The sequence below is a fragment of the Polyodon spathula genome, chromosome 22, assembly GCF_017654505.1.
Source record: "Polyodon spathula isolate WHYD16114869_AA chromosome 22, ASM1765450v1, whole genome shotgun sequence".
In the NCBI taxonomy this organism is placed as follows: domain Eukaryota; kingdom Metazoa; phylum Chordata; class Actinopteri; order Acipenseriformes; family Polyodontidae; genus Polyodon; species Polyodon spathula.
Window position 1 is genome coordinate 23,874,241 of NC_054555.1, and position 17,866 is coordinate 23,892,106.

The window sequence follows — 17,866 nt, forward strand, 5'->3', positions numbered from 1 at the left end:
AATAACAAAAATGAATGCCTTGGTCTGTTTTTCAGCTTCGCTGATAACTATAGAATGGTTACCTTCTATGACAATCTACTCTTTTTGTTATGTTGTTTTCCCTTCTGCCCCACCCCAGTATACAGGGGTAGTCACCCCCCCCCCCCCCCCCCCCCCCCCCCCCAACCCCCCCCCCCCCCCCCCCCCCCCCCCCCCCCCCCCCCCCCCCCCCCCCCCCCCCCCGTGCCAGATTCATGTAATTTCACAGTACAGAATGTCTTTTTCTTTTAATCATTCCGTGACTTTAAATTACAACATCTGAGCTTTTAAAGTGGGGCTCTGTAATTTCATAATTTGAAAAAGTAAAAAAAAAAAAACACAATGCACAAACATTTCCATAACTGCATAACAACGTTGGTTCACACACTACTTGGTTAAATATTGCATTGTAATGTAATCATGTGGCCTGGCAAGCATCAAAACCACAGAGCAGAGCTCTGCCTTTGGTTGCTGCTGCAGTATAGTGTTTTCATTCCTAGCTGTGTGACTCATCTCTAATATTTCCAGATGTTCACAAGCCCAGGTTGCTGAAAACACCCATGCAGAGGGTAATCCCAGAGTTCAGGCAAGTCCGTTTGTCCTGCCCAGTGCTGTTCCACATCCTCTTCTGCAGCTTGGGGATTACTTCCCTGCATCAAGATGTTTTGATTGCTCCCCAAATCGCCTGCCGCAACCTCGCTGAGCAATTTGAGTGCCTGTACCTTGAGACAGAAAATGGCACAGTTGCTCTCAGGCTGGTATTGACTCACAATTTCATGTGAAAGTGAAGGATAGAAGAGTTTTCATTAATTGAGCAACTGTGGTTTAATAGAACTGGCTGGCTTTTGTTTGTCCAAATGTATAAATTACAGAGCAGGATGGCTCAGTTTTGGTTTAATTAGATAGGAAGGTTTTGTGAATGGGTTTCTCTATTAATAGCTATTGCACAGTAGATTCAGGTTTGAAGCTTGTTTCAGTGCCCCTGTTTGCATTAAAAGTTTCAATATGCGTTATTCTCTATGCTTCTGCCATGAATCATGTCAGGCTGAACTAAGCTTACTGGACACACTCAAGAGCTGTTATTTTCTGACTCTTGCCTGAGGCTCAATCTCTTTCTAAGCAAAGCAGCAGAAAGGCAACTGCTCCTGAGTACTATGGATAAATGAAAACAACTGCCGTTTGTTCCTCAATCAGGACTGCATGACGATCAGACAATTTTATTTATAACTGAATTTGCTCACATGTATTAGTAATGAACAACAGCCAGTACACCTACCAATAACAACTTCACTGCTGTATATTAATATTGAACTTGAAATAGGAAAACACCACCAAACCAAATCCAATTTAATCTTTCAGTCTGTATAGCACTCAATAACTCGGCCCGCTGTAACAGAACCCTGTTTATATTGCTAAACCTGTAGACACCCAGATAAAGAGGTAAGCAATGACTAGACTTATGTCTTCATACTTTAATTAGTTGAATTTTACCGCTGATTCTGCAAGAATCTGAGAGCTGGGACTGTCATGTGTTTTCCTATAGATACTCCATGACCTTCTAGCCAGAAGTTGCTATTTGATAAATGTCAGCAGTAAGACCCGACCACACTGTGGGAATGGCAAGTATTTGGACTGGTTAACCGATATTCAATGGCAATGCCCTGCTTCTATACTAAAGGGCAATAGCACAAATAAGAGACACCCCTACAAATGCCAATTAACATAAGGAGTAAAAGCAGTCCTTGAGTGTATCCAAATTATGGTGCCTCACCTTTTCAATGTACTGACACTGATGGGCTGAACTACCAAAGGTGCTATCTTATGAACCACCAGTCCAATTTTGATCAGTTGTCTATACGTTTTTGATTGTTATGTGATTCTACTTCACAAAGACGGTCCTGTTTTTTGATGGTACTAACTCCAGGAGAACTCCCATGACTATAAAACCACCCAGTCTTCACCTTGTTATGACCAACTGTAGCGGTACCACCCCTACAGCCACCTCCTGTATCTCATCCATGTGCACTCCAACACCGTTCTCAGACCAGTGACAGGCCATTACGTTTTCCCTTGCGCCTTTCCCGTTGAAAATAGCACTGCCCTGGCTTGAGATTACCAGCTCTGCTTCTCTATCCGGGGCCAGCGGCAACTCAGGGACGCTGGTCTCCATGGCAATGCTGCCCTCGTGCCCTGTGCGTGCCAGTTCAGCCAGCTCTATTTCACCTGCGAGGGGCACAGGGGGCTGACTCGTGACAGCGAGAGACCTGCAAGGTAATGACAGCAGCTACTGTGGGCAGCTTAAATCAGAGCTGGGAGTTATAAATTACTGGCAAGCAAAACCATTACCAGTCATAGACTTAGACAAAACTAAATATAAACTACAGCCCTTTGAATAATTGCAAAATGAAATGTGTTGTGGTGGATACTGATCTAGTGACAGAAGAGGTGTTGTCCAATAGGAATTCCTTCAAATGATGGGACAAGCACGGGGAAGCATGTGGAACATATGGCAGAAGAGAGAAGCACGCTTAAAAACTGGGTAAAGGAGGAAAACATTACAATTAATTGGGAAAAATAATTCAGACTGGAGAAAATGGTTAAATATCCTGCCCAGGCAACATTTTTCTAATCCCTTCAAAATAGTTACAAATCTGGCTTATCCACTGTCAAACCTTCTTACAAATTAGCATTTTTCACTGATATGATTACTGACTTGGAGCAAGAGGGCAGTCCCTCCATTAAACACAGCTGCTAAATGTATGCATTATAAATGTATGCAATATCTGTTGGAACCTGAGACATATGCACCAGTTTGGAATTGATCCAGAAGTGTATATTGTATCAACATTTCTGTACATCAATTAGTGATATCCTAGTCTGTCATTGACGCCACACCGATGGCTTGCTAATTACACTAGTGTATTGTTCCAAAATATGTACTAGACTGCTTGTCTAGTGTTTTTTTTTTTTTTTTTTTTTTTTTTTACAGTACACTGCTTTGCTACAACATAGAGGCTTGAAAGGGGAGGGCAAAATCAGTGTTTTCAACCAGGTCTACAAGAATAATGATGATACTTATAAAAAGGTATGTAAGCAGCATTCTGTACAGTACTATCCTGCACCAAGGACACGAGCAGCAGAATTCAGGTGGTGTCATTACTTATATTACAGCTATGGGCTGCATACCTGTGGGGGGGACAATAATACATGAATGTTGCTTAATCAATCACAATTAATACCTCTGGTTTCTACATCATACCCTTAAACAACCGATGCAGGGAAACAAGTCTGTTATACCCTTTGTTGTAAGTACCTAACTGGTACCAAATCCTCCCCACACATCCCCCCCCCGGCCCCCATGCTGAAGTCCCTCCAATCAAGTTAAAGATACCGCAAGTCACACCTTGTGCTCATCCTTTCTAAAGGCACAAGAGCTTTTAGCTGCTATGCTCCAAGTGTGTGAATTTCAGAAGACATCAGGAGCACAGAATACATGCAAATGTTTATTTCTAGGTTAAAGGAATATTTGCTTAGCTTGGCATTTTCCACACAGTGCTTAAAGTTTACTTGTATTTGTAAAGCACTCTGAGAGTAGGGACACCTATTGATTACCAGAGCTGTATTGTATAGACAACAAACTACGGGCCACTTTTATCATGGTCTTCACGTCAAAATAAAGTTTGCAGCGTTTGTGACAGGAAAATCCAAACTATTGATGTTATATAACTTCAGTTTTTTAAGTATTTGTGCATTGTTTTATAAAATGAACAGCTGTATTCTACTTTCGCGAAAATCAAAGCAAGTTGTATAATGTTTTATCCTTATTGTGTAATCCTTGGCCCAATGTGTCAGCTATCACAAAAAAAAAAAAAAAATACAGAATGGGCTTGGAAAGAATAAGTGACATCAATGCTGGAAGTCTGCAGCGGGTAATGAAGCTTGCTGAATACACTATCAGGCCAGCTTTGCTAGACTGTTAGTTAGTGCCATGCACTCTGCCTGGCAGAGAGCGACCTTGGCACATAGCTTCAATACTGCTTCTTCAGGAACCTTTAATTAGCTCAAACACACAATTCTGTCATGTCTCAAATGGCAAACAGTCAACAGATTATTCCCTCTTCAGATATTATTTAATAGGCTGTAGGGGACTTTTCAGTTGGTAGGTCATTGAAGAACATACTGGCTATGTTATTGGCTTGTTTCTCTCTAGTACCACATGAGGACACTGCATGTACGTGCACTGGTTTTACTCACCACGAAGCTTCACTCTGCAGCTGATATTTAAAAGGGGAAAACTTATTGGGTCTTTTAACCATTTCAAGACCAGGCTTGTCACCTGTTATTAACATTTTGTCAAAAAACAAAAAAAATCTTTAACCCTTTTTGGATCTCCCTCTGCACAGCTAACCCAGGTGACCAGGACTGTTAGAGGTAAAAGTCCACTTTTGGTATGTTTTAGTTTAACTACAATGCTGTTACTGCTGCTAGTGATAACAGATAACACAAGTGCTAAGACTGCAGGGACGGTACCTGTGTGTGGGCGCTCCTGTCTGGGGTACTGACAGGGTTCTCTGAGACGCTTCTCAGCTCTCTGTATCAGTCAGCATGGTCAGGACAAAGTTAGCCTCCAGAACCATGTCATCAATAATGAGGGCAACAGGTCTGAAGTTTAAAAAAAAATCAACAATCATAAAAAATCAAAAATCACACAATCCTTAAAACAGTTCTTACATTTCTGTGGATAGAGCCCATCTTGTCTAAACATTTACTGGAATAATGGGTTGATCCACCCAAGCACACGGATAAGCGAAAACTGGAGCATATCACAGCACTGGGGTGGCTGATGGAATCCAGAGGGTTTCTCCAAAGTCCTGCTAGAAAAACGAAACTAATAAGTTGCCGAAATTTGCTAATTCTTATAGACTTTTAAAAGCCTTTGTCCACCGCTTTCACCCCCTTTTTTTGAGGAAATGTGCATTTTCCACTCAAATAAAGTTTAACCCTGTAATGCAATTTTAAAAAGAAGAAGAGGTAATACATTGTATTTAATTAACAAGACCCCATTCCTTCTACCTAAACAATTAAAGACTGTGGTCCGCAACATGTAATATGCTGTTGGTGCAAACACAATGTGCTACTGTGGGTAGCAAAGATCCGTAGCATTGGCCATTACAGGGTTAATAAAGTGTTTTTCCATCGAGGTGAGTCAGCATGTGATACAACAAGCCACTACCTGGTTGAGAACAGATTGAGCACAACATGTTTCTCATTTACAGGAATGCAATAACACCAATTATATGTGTCTCTGGGATCTGTTCTTCTGAACCTCACCTAGACTGTCAGCAACCTGATACTATGCCATAATTTGTTTGAAAAAAAAAACAAAACAAAACATGCTTTGTAACCAAATAAGAAATGCTGCATAACGATTTAACAGGGCATGTATGTTACTGTGTTATATTACTGTGTTGTTTACAGCTTATTACAGTCACACAAGAAACAAAAATGCTTCCTTTCAAAATTACTGTAATCTGATTCAATGACAAAAATGAGGTTTTTAACATCCACCAAAATTAATATATAACTTATATTTAAAGAGAAATGAATTGAACGCTGCACTCTTTTTCACATAAAAAAGTGCTGTAATGGAAAGGAATTAATACTAAAATGCATGGAATCCTGTAACTGGAACTTCTAATTATGTAACAGGTAGAGTCGAGTCGGGTGATGCAGCTTGTGTTATGGATAATGCTGACCTCTTTGGGTGAGACAAGGCAATGGGATATTAGCACAACTACCTTCCCATTTCAAGGGTTGGACTACTCTTTTGTACAATGCAGAAATAAATTTGCTTTATATTAATTCAATAGGATATAATAGATTAGTTAGCACTAACCTAGGCACCCTGGTGGCCAGTCACTCACTTCACTCCAATTTTAATTAAATACAGTAAGAACCTCTGGTGCTGAGATAGTTCACTAGATACCACAGCCTTTTAATAAGGTGCCCCATATAGTTACAAGTGAATATATTTTGAACGGCACTGAGTGTTCTGTTCTGCTTTAATAAGATTCTAATAATGAAGAGTTGCTGCAGTTGCCAAGCTGCCTTGGCACTTAGACACTCTGCTCTCTAGTCTGAGTCTCAGCACCGGGCTTCAGCACTTGATCACACTCTGGAGAGCTGCCAGTTCTCAGGCTAGAGCTCACTGGGTCACAGCGTTCATCCTCTCCCTTTAAAGACAGTGAGGTGGGGATAAACAACATGACTAAACGGCGCAAAAGAGAATGTAGGTTTTTAATCAAAAGCAGCTGGTGATGTTACAAACATGCATACAAACCATGAGTTAAAATTGGGTCTCAGTTGCTTTTCATGTTTAAAATGATTATATTAATTTAAATGTTATTATCCTTTTTGCTAAAATGGTCCTATTGGCGCACAGCCTTTGATACAGCACAGTAACTGCCAAAGGACTCCCTACTATCATCCCTGCATCACAGTGGCAATTCTGCTGTCTTGCTCATTGTGTTTAAAGCTGACTGACAACAGCAAGATGCGGGGTAGTTAAGTAAGGCACAGTCTATTTTCACAAAGTGTGTTCTACATATTACATTTTTTTTTCTCTAGTTCAGTTCGATAGCTGGAACCCTAAAGCCGAGCCTGGCCAGGCTCCCCTGTCCTGGCTGGGCATCTCACCAGTAGTGGTTGCTGAAGCAAGATGAGGTGAATGAGGGAAATTTTCCTATCTAATCCACAGGAGAGCAAAGGTCAATGCAGTGCTCCCTGTGTGTCCTCTAGCCAATATCAGCAACTCAACACAAAGAGGATTCAAACCATGCTTGCATGACTCGTCCTACAAAAGGGCTTTACTTTTTAATCTTCAAAAGGTATTTTATTGTGGGCAGTGCTCACATTTTACCTTTTACATCTCCAACTTTTACAGAACCAAAAAAATAAATGACCAGAGCAATTCCGTGTCAGCATGTTATTATCCCTGGTCAGCACTCCCATGTTCTAAGTCTAAATGAGGAAGGACATACAGTCCGTGACCCAGCTGTCCATCTTGTTATTGGGCTGGGTTTGACCTGTGTGCCTGAACATGATATTGTACATGTCCTCTGAAAGTCCTGGCCGCAAATATACCTCAATAAAAACTAACACCAAGGAACAAATCATATATCATGACAGCAGTGGCTTTGTTCCAAAAATCTCTCTCACCCTCAGCTCCTTCAGGCAGAACATTATTTCTGAATTCACTCCAACTTGGAAGTAGTCAAATTCGTCTGGGTTCAGACTCATTTCTGTGCATTTAACTAAACTTTTTATTTCGTAAAACTAAACTACAGTATATTGGCTACACCAGGTCTTTTCTATTCTATACTATACCATTCCATTGCATTGTGTTTTATACTACACTACACTATACTATAAGCTAATGAGTCATGTGTAGGGCGTCTCTTATTGTATAAGAGACGTCAGCTTGTGATTTATACTGTACAATACTATACTATAAAATAAGTGGAGTCAACTAAGTTTTAAGGTCAAGGTCATAGCCAGTGACTTTCTGACCGCATCAACTACCATTAGAAATCAGCAATGAATTTAAATGAAATATTTTTAGAGACTGTTACATGAAAGAAAAATAATTATTAAAACTCATTATGGGAGTGACAGGACATTGTAAAAATGATGTATTATTTAACATTTAAAAAATAGACAGAAACTTCGGTCTACATATAGTCTTGAAGATGACACCACCAGCAGTACAACACTTTCTACTTATCAGACCCAACCATGCTTATCCTCTCAGATCTCAAGTGGCACAGATTGGAATAACCCATATTACTATACCACCCACTAGCAACAAGTCACCTGCTAAACGATGCATTCCCTGGGTTAATAAGAGACATGGGGCTACTGCTTACATAGACCCACACTATAATGCAATGTAAATAAATGAGATCAATTCTAACCTGTTTCCTCCTCAAAGTATTTCCTGAAGCTGACTCTTACTGGAGTCACTACAAGGGTGATTTCCTCCTGACACACTGGAAAGTGCATCACTACGTCTCCAAGAAGTCTGTTGACAGAAAGAGATTATAGACTAGGGTACTGTACTGTACCCTTTATGCATATTGTCAAACAAGTATGCTTTTTAATTTGACCTAAAGATGAACTCCCTTAAATATACTTATATTTAAAAAAGTTGTATATTTTTGTAGAAATGTGAAAAAAGGGGACCCTTCCTTGTTTACCTTTAACTACTATTTTGTAAAACAGTGCAATCAGCTGCCCCAGAGCAAACAAGGAGTGAAAAAGTGTGTTTCACACAAGAGCAGTAAAGCAGTTCAACACAACTGCTTTACAGCTTTTTTGCAAACTATGAGAAATTACAACTGGCAAGTTATTTTCAAAGGAGTTCAGCTTGAATTGAACTGATTTCATAACTTCTTTGAGCCGGCACGCAGTAAGATTTCCCATTACATTGTACAAGCCATCAGAGTCAAAGTTCTCCTTCTCACCTTGCTGTGCCTTCAACACACTGAGGCACATGTTTCTGGGAAACACTGCCTGAAGGGACTCGCACTCCTGAAACCCTAGGTTATGAGTTTTGGTGATTCCTGAAATATAAGACAGTAGTTAATATAATACTAACATATAACTAGGGCTTCTGTTTTTCAGGTTTTATTAATTGTATTTTTCGGTGCTTATTTTTACCTATTTTCAAGTTTTATGTAAATCTTTTTTTTTCGGGGCTTTCATTTTTGATATACTCTATTTAATTAGTGTTTTTGGTTACTTTCCAAAATGCTTGAGCATTTTTTTTTCTGTCAAAATATGTATAGTAATAACTGGACAGTACTTGCACACTTAAGTTTTATCTTCTTCCTTTTGCTGTCTTCCACAATTAAATCCCTACGGTCACGGCACATTCTTCTGGGGTTTGTGTGTAGTCATTTTTGTACATTTTGACACAATTCTGTTTTAAATCCTCTGTATCGTAACTGTAATATAGGGACGGGTTTAAAGTATTCAGAACGAATCAAAGATAGATATAAGTCAGGAAGACGGGACATTGCTCAGCAGCACTGGGAAATGTATTTATAATTATTTTTGTAGTAGGTTTTATTTTTTTATTGAAAAAGGGTAAAGTCAACGTGAATTGATTAACTAGTTCAACAGTTTTTCTGCCGTTTTTCGGTGTTTGTTGGCTATCCACCAATTAAACTTTTTTGTATCGGGGGTGTTTTATCGGTTAAAACCAAAAATCAGAAGCCCTACATATAACACATTTTGTTCCATCAATGTGTCTTTAACGCCATCTACTGTCTGCATCTTGATATCAGCAGATCAGGTCTCCCTTTCGTTTAAAGCTGCAATGCCCCGCACTGATGTTCATTTTCACACTAAAACACAACTCATTGGTATACAATGATTTGCATTCTGTGCACCCACTGCATCACAGAGAATCAGAAATTGTTTGTTCATTGTTTATACTGCCTGAAAGTTATTTTTTGTTTCAGACACAAAATCTTCCTCTTCCCTTAAAACCTCTCCTGAATGCCACTCTCTGCAGCAAACAGGCATGGTTCCGTACTGTTACCACTTGCAGCAACAGGAGGTTATAAACAGCATCTTGAAGTTCTGTTACAGCTCAGATTACCTTTATTTCCATGTGACAGTTGTGTTACACTGATAACAATTTACAGAAAAAAAATGTATATGAAAAAAGGGGACCTATGACACATTTAAATCATTTACACTACCTAATTTAGCCCCAATGTCTGTATCTATCTATCCATACCAAGGAGAACTGGAAAACCACATGGCTATCGCTGAAGTTAATATATATTTTGCATCTTTCTACGTTTCTTTCAATAGTTGCCAGGCACCTGAAGATAGGCAGAACTGACTGGAAATGGGGGAAAGAGCACCAGTGACACACATGGCTGTGCTATTTAAAAACCTAATATTGGTAACTTATTACTATCCTATTCCTATTGTGTACACATCACAAAAAAACTTGGAGTTATTATTAATTACTGTTGTAAACTCTTTGAAAACACAGCATGAATGTCATGCTTTTCACAACACTACACTCGCTCGCTTCTTTGCTGAACATTCCTCAAAGTTAGTGAGCATCTGTGAAAAACGTGAACAGTCAGAAAAGGTCAATAAAAAGCATGAGTTCAAATTTTGTCAATTCTTGTAATCAATTGCAATTCCATTTCCAATTCCTGTTTAAAATCAAAGGAAGGACTTGGGATTCGAATGGGAATTGTATAGGGCGCAGATATGCCAGTTTCACACGGACCTGCCAGGTACCTTCATTGTCAACTTGCACTTGAGCACTGGTTCCACAACTCCCTGCTCCAGGGGCTGCTGGTGCGTGCCTTTGCTGTAGTGCTGATAGAACAGCGGAGAGAACAGGAAGCAGGCATATGCATAAGCTTAAGGTGAACAAAGTATGTAATGTGAGGAGAATAGTTTGTAGCTGTGAAATAAAATTAATTTGAAAAAGATCTGTCACTGATATGGCCATTTTGTTTTGTATTTTTTCAGGACTACACCTGAAATGGGACTTCTTTGAAGAAATCATAGAATACAGCTGGGTACCAAACATTAAGGCTGTCAGTTCCAAGGCACACTAAGACGAGAGAGAGAGAGAGAGAGAGAGAGAGAGAGAGAGAGAGAGAGAGAGAGAGAGAGAGAGAGAGAGAGAATATTTTGGCAGCGGTTTGACAATTACATTCTCCCATCACCAGGATGCGTTATCGTTATAGCCCTGGCTACTTTGTATTATTTTGAAGTTTAGTAAAATCTGACGCCGTATTTAAATACGTATGGTAACATTATAAGACTAAAGAAATTCAGTTCAACACAACATTTCAATCAAACTCGTCATATTTCATTAAATTGCAATTCCCTTTGGCACCAGGCTGTAACTAAGCAACACACTCGCACCTCGGACTTACTCCTTCAATAGTTACCTTTTCTTCCAGCTAGTACACATATCATGTTCCAATTGTATTTGAAGAATTCTTCTTCTCACGTAAAAACAGCTTTTTTTTTTTGTGATAAACAGTAAAAATTAAGGAGAACAAAAAACTATATAAACTAAAACATCGCTGACGTAAAGCATTTTGCATAAGTAACAAGCCTGACACTGAGAGATGACAACTGGTTGTTTATTCAAGAGCGGGAAGCATTGCAGCCGACTGACCGGCTGGGAAATGTAGTTTTATTCTATTATTCTCAAATATGGTAGTACGCGCCTTTGACTGCGAAAAGTGCTCACAGTAATCTATTTCAATTTGTTTTCTTTTGCTAGAAGTTATATAACCCTATTATAACAGCAATATAAGCAGGACTGCAGAGAATATGGTGAAAACTGCGTGATATTAGCTGGGATTCGCTGTTGGTTGAGAGGACTCTAGCAGTACAAACTCAGCACATCTACTAAAATATAAAATTTTACAATTACTCAAATGCAGTCAGTATTTAATAAACGTCAGCTAAGCAGTCAGAAAGGCTGCGACACGATGCGTCCTTCGTACAGCACATAGTGACGCTGCGCCCACACGCAGCTTTTACATGTGTCTGCGACTGTCGCACCGCATTCATCTGCGATAAAAGCATTTAGTGAAATGGACATACTTGTTTGCCGTAGTAAGAGTCTGGTGTCTGCGAGGTGATTGGACGGAGTTCAGGGATTTCACTCTGCGGTGTAAAAAAGCCTCTTCCTGAGTCACACGGACGGGATCAAAGATGGTAAGGATACAAAGTATAAAGTGTTTACGTCCGCAGTAAGGCTAAGGCTACAAACCACACTTTGCATGCACGCTAGATCTTTTTTTTTTTTTGCAACGCTAAAAGCTTCGAGGTGTTTGGTTGAAGATGTTAAGTTTCCTGGCCTGCTCTGCTGTTGTATGGTTTCTGGGTGTTTAAGTGTCACATGACGGGCGAAGAAAAGGAAGAAAAAAAACTATATTCCCTAGAAAAAATCGAACCTTTGACTGTGATTTTACTATTTTTGTGTTTACTTTTTCTGTTTCCCCTCCCCATTTCGCTTAATCGTTTTTAGTTCACTTTTTTTACATTATTGTTATTACTGATGTAAGGTTTTGAACCGTTTGTTTTGACTTCATTTAAAACTCTTCAGCATGTATCCAGCGAATTGCATATAGCTGCATTATTATCATCAAAGCTACGAACCTTTCAATGAAAACATAGTGACGTGCCAATATTGGGTCGAGCTCAGCTTGCCTTGAAGAAAATACGTGTCACGTATTTTTTTTCTGAAAAGAATATGGTAAGGCTAAGCTGGAACACAACGTGAAACACGATTTAACTTGTCATCTGTTAACAATTTACTAATATCCGTTATCACTAACATACAATGATCAGTTTTATTTTAATGTAATTCAATCTAATCGATTGCTAGATTTGCTGAAATGGTTTGCTAATGCATTACTATGTCAAGTAACAAGCATTATTTATGCGGTATATGTATGTACACTAATGGTAATGCAACGAATAAGTGTAACGCAATGTAGATCTCGTTTACATAAGCACACTGTAACATGAATTTGCCGCTTTCTAGGCTAAAACAAAACGCTGATTCTCACAACTGTACCATGGTTACCAGTAACGTATGTAATACTCAGATTTGTGGAGAAGTGTGAGTAGTTTGAACATGACACCATTCTGAAGTGTATTTCTGAAAAAAGTGGCATTTATGTAATAATAATAATAATAATAATAATAATAATTCGTCACAGGTAGACTATGATGTACACGCCATAAACTTGGTCACTGTCTGGTTTTCTCTTTAAATGTATAGCCAAGTGTTGTTTCTTGTCTTGAATTAGTGGCTGTCCATTGAAAAAATTCCAAAATTACACAAAATATTTCTTTGGATGATTATTGAATACTTCGCCTAATTTAAACGAGCCTGTAGTAACTCAATGAAGCATGTGCTGTACTCGGAGCCTTAACATTCTCAGCCATGCCCCAGATACCTGGATTTCTAAACAAAGTCTTATCTCTTAAAATAAATAGTATTAATATTGTGCTGCTGCCATTACAGTATAGCTTGAATGAGAGACTTCTGGGAAGCAGTGTTTTGTGAAAGCCTGCTCTGTAATCAAATCAACCAAATACGTAACAAAATAGTAATGTCATACATGTTATTGTTGTTAACATTAATTCTTTAATTTATCATCTAACACTTTTGGGTTGCTTTTTAAATGTTGCTATTAATTTAATTTCTTCATTTATTTTCTGTTTCATCTCTCTTTTTGTTAACCCTCTGATTATGTTTCACCTTGTCCCACTGTCTACAATCAACCTCTTCATTGCATTCAGGCTGGCCACAGAGTAAGTTCCCTGTCTTTGAACTTCTTACTGCCCATGTTGATGGAGGCTGGGCTTGCAGTGGTGCTGTGCCTCAAATTATGTAAACACCCTGGGGACTGATTGTAGGTGTGTGGTGTGGTGGGGTGGGGTGGGGTGGGGTGGGGTGGGGGTGGGGTGGGGGGGTGTTGTTAAATCATGTGTTTAAATGATGCTTTGATTTCTTTGCATAGTAGTAGGGTCATCTGTGGTATATAAAAGGCACAGTAAAACTATTTTTAATAAATGGTAAGAATTTAATTGTCTAGACTAAACCAACTACAAAAACCAGGAGTCCTGTAAAAAAAGTTATTATTGAAAGCTGAGGTTTGCCGGTGTTCAAAATAGAAGTGTTCACTATGCCAGACCACCCAGTTATGGTCAGTTTTCAGTGAATTCGATTATTTTAAATGTGTTCCACGTTTTAATCCTGCATCATTCTTCAGTTGTGTCAAGTTTCTTACCCCCCTCCATTTCACTGACACACTGAAACACTCTCTTCAGTGTCTTTGGAGCTCTTTGGAAATTGTGCAGCAGAAAAGCCCAATTTACTACAAACAAGTACCCATTTTAACAGCTCATTGGTATAAGAGACCATGGTATCGATTTTAATAATGTTATTCAGTAGGGAAAGACCATGTTTATAATGGGATCAGATTTGGAGCAATAGATGATCCCATGCTGCTTTAATTTGTGTAATTTCTAATTCAATGATGCTTCCCTACAAAACCCGTTTTGCACTCGCAGTCTGAACAATGTACCAGCAGTTATTATGCTATCGTTTCCAAACCACAATCTCCCTACCTGGGTTCAAAACGGCACAGAGTGAAAGGGTTTCAGAAGGTCTGTTATCTAGAAGTCATGACTTTTGATCCTCATGAATTCATAGTAATGTGCATTTATTCACCTGCCAACCGAGCACCTACTTCCAGCCCTCTACATCTGCAGGGATGGAAGTAAGACTCCCATTGCATAACAGTTTCACCCCTTGTGGGTTTTGCTAAAAGCTTAATTAGCCACAGTGTATAGGTAACAAGCTCATGTGTGTCTCATTAAAGTTCTAGTTAAAGCACACCTGCACCTGTCAAATTAAACTGTGTTACCCATTGTGAAGTAGAACAGGGAGGGTATTAAAGATAGTATTTGAAACTTGTAAATAAGGCATTCAAGATCTGCTCAGCACTTTTTGACGGCTGTTAATAGTTTTGGATAAGCATCACTATCTTCTTGCATTCAGGTTGCCTAGCTTTAGTCTGTTAGATTTTAACCATTTGTTTTTTCCCTTCTCTCTATGCATTACCTTTTAAAACAGTTTTCCGTTTACTTATTCACTTTAGTGATGCTTGCTTTTCTGTTTGGGGTGAATTTTAACGGATGTAATATCTAATCTATAAACGGTAATGCAAATGTTCTTGTGCCATTAAAAGAATGGAACAAAACGTTATTTAACTGCTAACATCATATTTATTACAAAAAACATACATGCAAATGTAGATGAGTAACTGTGAATTTGAGCTGAACCGATATGAGAGTCTATTCAGTTGATCTAAATACCACTGGAACAATTCGATTTTGAGTGCCAGGGTTATGAGAATCTTAACAGAGCATGCGTGTCAATTAGTATTTCTGTCTATATAAATCTGTATACAGAATAGCCTCTGGGATCTTTTAAATAAAGAATATTTGAGCTTGCTTTGTTTCCTTGTTGGAGCAGTGGCTTGTGTTTCCAGCTGCCGAATGTGCTTCCTTCACTGTGCTTGCTAACTCCCCTGTGTGTTTCCTGTAAGCTGGTACTGGTGCTTGGAGATCTTCACATCCCCCATCGATGCAACACTCTGCCAGCCAAGTTCAAGAAGCTGCTGGTCCCAGGGAAGATCCAGCACATCCTCTGTACTGGTAATCTCTGCACTAAGGAGAGCTATGACTATCTCAAGACGTTGGCCGGGGACGTCCACATTGTCAGAGGAGACTTTGACGAGGTTTGTCCCTTTATGCACAGATTCCTAGTACCCCCTTTTCCCCAAGTAAATGCAATGACATTCCCAAGTTTAGTTTTTGATTTTCATTGGGCATGCTTAATAAATGTAGTAACGTAGAGAACCGCTTATCCAATTCTGGGGAAACTTGCCATTAACTTTTAATATGTATCAGAATCTGATGTTATATGGAGGAACCTGGCAATCTGCACTGAATATAACCCTTGCATGTACATAGAGTTGCGGCCATCTGTTGGCGCCAGTTACCTCTAGTGCATAACAGCTATTATTTTGTATTTATAAACATGGCAGGGGATTATGTTACTAACATGCAAATTATTTTCCATTCATTAAAATGTTGCAAAGAGTACTGCCCTCTTCATAGTGTGTGCCTGGTGGTTTTAGTAAGCTGAAGAATTGCAGTTGTGAAGCATGCTCATTCCACGGCCGGCATGTTTCGCTTGCAGAACTTGAACTACCCAGAGCAGAAGGTGGTGACGGTGGGCCAGTTTAAGATGGGCCTGATTCACGGGCACCAGGTTATTCCTTGGGGAGACCTAGCCAGCCTGGCTCTATTACAGAGGCAGCTGGATGTGGACATTCTTATTTCCGGACACACCCACAAATTCGAGGCCTTTGAAAGCGAGAACAAATTCTACATCAACCCAGGATCTGCCACAGGGGCTTACAATGCGCTGGAAAGGTTGGTAGAGCACAGTGTGTAAATCTCCGACTGACTCCTCACCTCCTGTCTCTATCCATAACACCAGATTTCCAATTCATGCATAGTAAGAATTCAGTATAACGGAAGAGACTACCATTGTTACAGTTTTAAAATGTATCGGCATTGTGATCACTAGCCAATTTTAAAATGTTAAAGGATGTCATTTTCGCCTTTGCTATCAGATCTAGAGGTCTTTTCAATTGATTTAAATACAGCCACCATTCATATCCTTAAAATCCAACCCTCACTGGAGTACATATTTTTATTTATATTTTATTTTTACAAATACACTACTCTTTTGAAATGGTTCCTTGCGCTCAAAATATGCCTCTCCTTTCCAGCAACATCATCCCATCATTTGTACTGATGGATATCCAGGCGTCAACTGTTGTAACGTATGTCTACCAGCTCATTGGGGATGATGTCAAAGTGGAAAGAATCGAGTACAAGAAGCTCTAAAGAAGGCGCGGTGATGGGTCCCTTTTTACTGTCTCATTCCTTTCATCTTGCAGCTCAACCACCGAATTTCAACGTATTATACATGTTTTGCTAACAAAAAAAAAAAAAAAAAATATATATATATATATATATATATATATATATATATATATATATATATATATATATATATATATATATATATATATATATATATATATTCACCGTCATTTTTATTTAGCTGCTGTCCGTTTGTTTGAAGAATATAAAATAATGCAAGATGGATTTACATCACTTAATTAAAAAAAAAAAACATTGAGTGCCACGTCTAAAAGAGAAGTTTAGTCATGTAAATATTCTCCTTTAAATCCCATTATTAACTACTGAAAAGACAGTTTAGAAATGCCGCATCGAACATTCATTAGAGGACTTCATTTGCCCCAATATACTGATGTTGTAATAAAACCTCATTCATGTTTGATTTGTTGTTTTTCATTTTAAAAGCTATGGTTTAACTGTGTTTAGGAAGTATTGGCTATACGTACAACACCTTGTTATCTCCCAGTCTCACTTGCACAGCACACTGGGAAATATGGAAGAATGTTGTATGGGCAGGTAGCGCTAAAACAAATTCCACATGCAAGTTTCATTTTTGCTGTGGATTTTATTGAATTCAACAGATTCTTGTATTGACAATTCAGACACCATGTATTTTAAGCTAATTAGAATCAACTTGTCTGTTCATTTTACATATACTTTTTGTAGTCGTTAGTTGCCAATCAATATGCATGTAATAAACACACACTATGAATGTCTCCACTCTGGAGCATACCTAGGATCGTTCTGTCATCCAATAATCATTCGAAAGCAAACCCATTCAAGTAATGAAATACCCATTCAACCCATTCAAACCCATTCAAGTAAAATATACATTTTACATGTGATGGCTGCAGCTTGCTAACTGGGATCAGAGTGCAACAAACCACTTAATGCCCCAGTTGCACTTGAGGACAGTGCACAGAACCACTAAGTAAAACAGTTCATTGGAAGTGGATCCAGTACATTCTGGGGAGCTATATTAATGTACTCTAATCTATTTAGCAATCTGATAGGGGTCTTGAAATCTAACTACACCGTGTAACAATTTTATTTATTTATTTATTTTTTTGTTCCTGGGTAGTAAGTGTTATTTCCTAATTGCTTATGCCTCAAAAGTATAGAAAATGGCTATTATTCCCCACAAACTTTGCTTTTGTGACCAGGACGTGATATTTCAAAATATCACTATTTCCAACGGGAAAACAGGCAAATGTTT

General features: G+C 38.9%; 1 protein-coding gene and 1 long non-coding RNA gene across 4 annotated transcripts; both read left to right on the top strand.

Moving 5' to 3' along the window:
- The first annotated feature begins 715 nt into the window (after window positions 1–715).
- On the top strand, window positions 716–10,665 carry LOC121297379. Its single transcript, XR_005947161.1, has 4 exons — window positions 716–776; window positions 3,008–3,103; window positions 9,901–9,994; window positions 10,582–10,665. It is a non-coding gene; the product is annotated as an uncharacterized LOC121297379 (long non-coding RNA).
- Window positions 10,666–11,701: 1,036 nt separating this feature from the next.
- LOC121297378 (vacuolar protein sorting-associated protein 29-like) lies at window positions 11,702–17,030 on the top strand. Of its 3 annotated transcripts, none has more exons than XM_041223670.1 (5): window positions 11,716–11,790; window positions 13,387–13,398; window positions 15,201–15,392; window positions 15,857–16,092; window positions 16,455–17,030. In XM_041223670.1, exons 1-5 carry the CDS (start codon window positions 11,788–11,790, stop codon window positions 16,570–16,572), a joined length of 561 nt encoding a protein of 186 aa, XP_041079604.1. In that variant the 5' UTR covers window positions 11,716–11,787; the 3' UTR covers window positions 16,573–17,030. The 3 variants fall into 3 exon arrangements, with proteins under 3 accessions (XP_041079606.1, XP_041079604.1, XP_041079605.1); XM_041223671.1 differs by lacking the exon at window positions 11,716–11,790 and adding an exon at window positions 12,314–12,331; XM_041223672.1 differs by lacking the exon at window positions 13,387–13,398 and having other exon boundaries at window positions 11,702–11,790.
- Window positions 17,031–17,866: the final 836 nt, after the last annotated feature.

Bases quoted from the DNA above. Each gene is read 5' to 3' on its own strand.
- LOC121297378 (XM_041223670.1), top strand. The intron at 15,393-15,856 runs GTTTGTCCCTTT...TTTCGCTTGCAG, and splicing joins TCAGAGGAGACTTTGACGAG to AACTTGAACTACCCAGAGCA. The intron at 16,093-16,454 runs GTTGGTAGAGCA...TCTCCTTTCCAG, and splicing joins GCTTACAATGCGCTGGAAAG to CAACATCATCCCATCATTTG.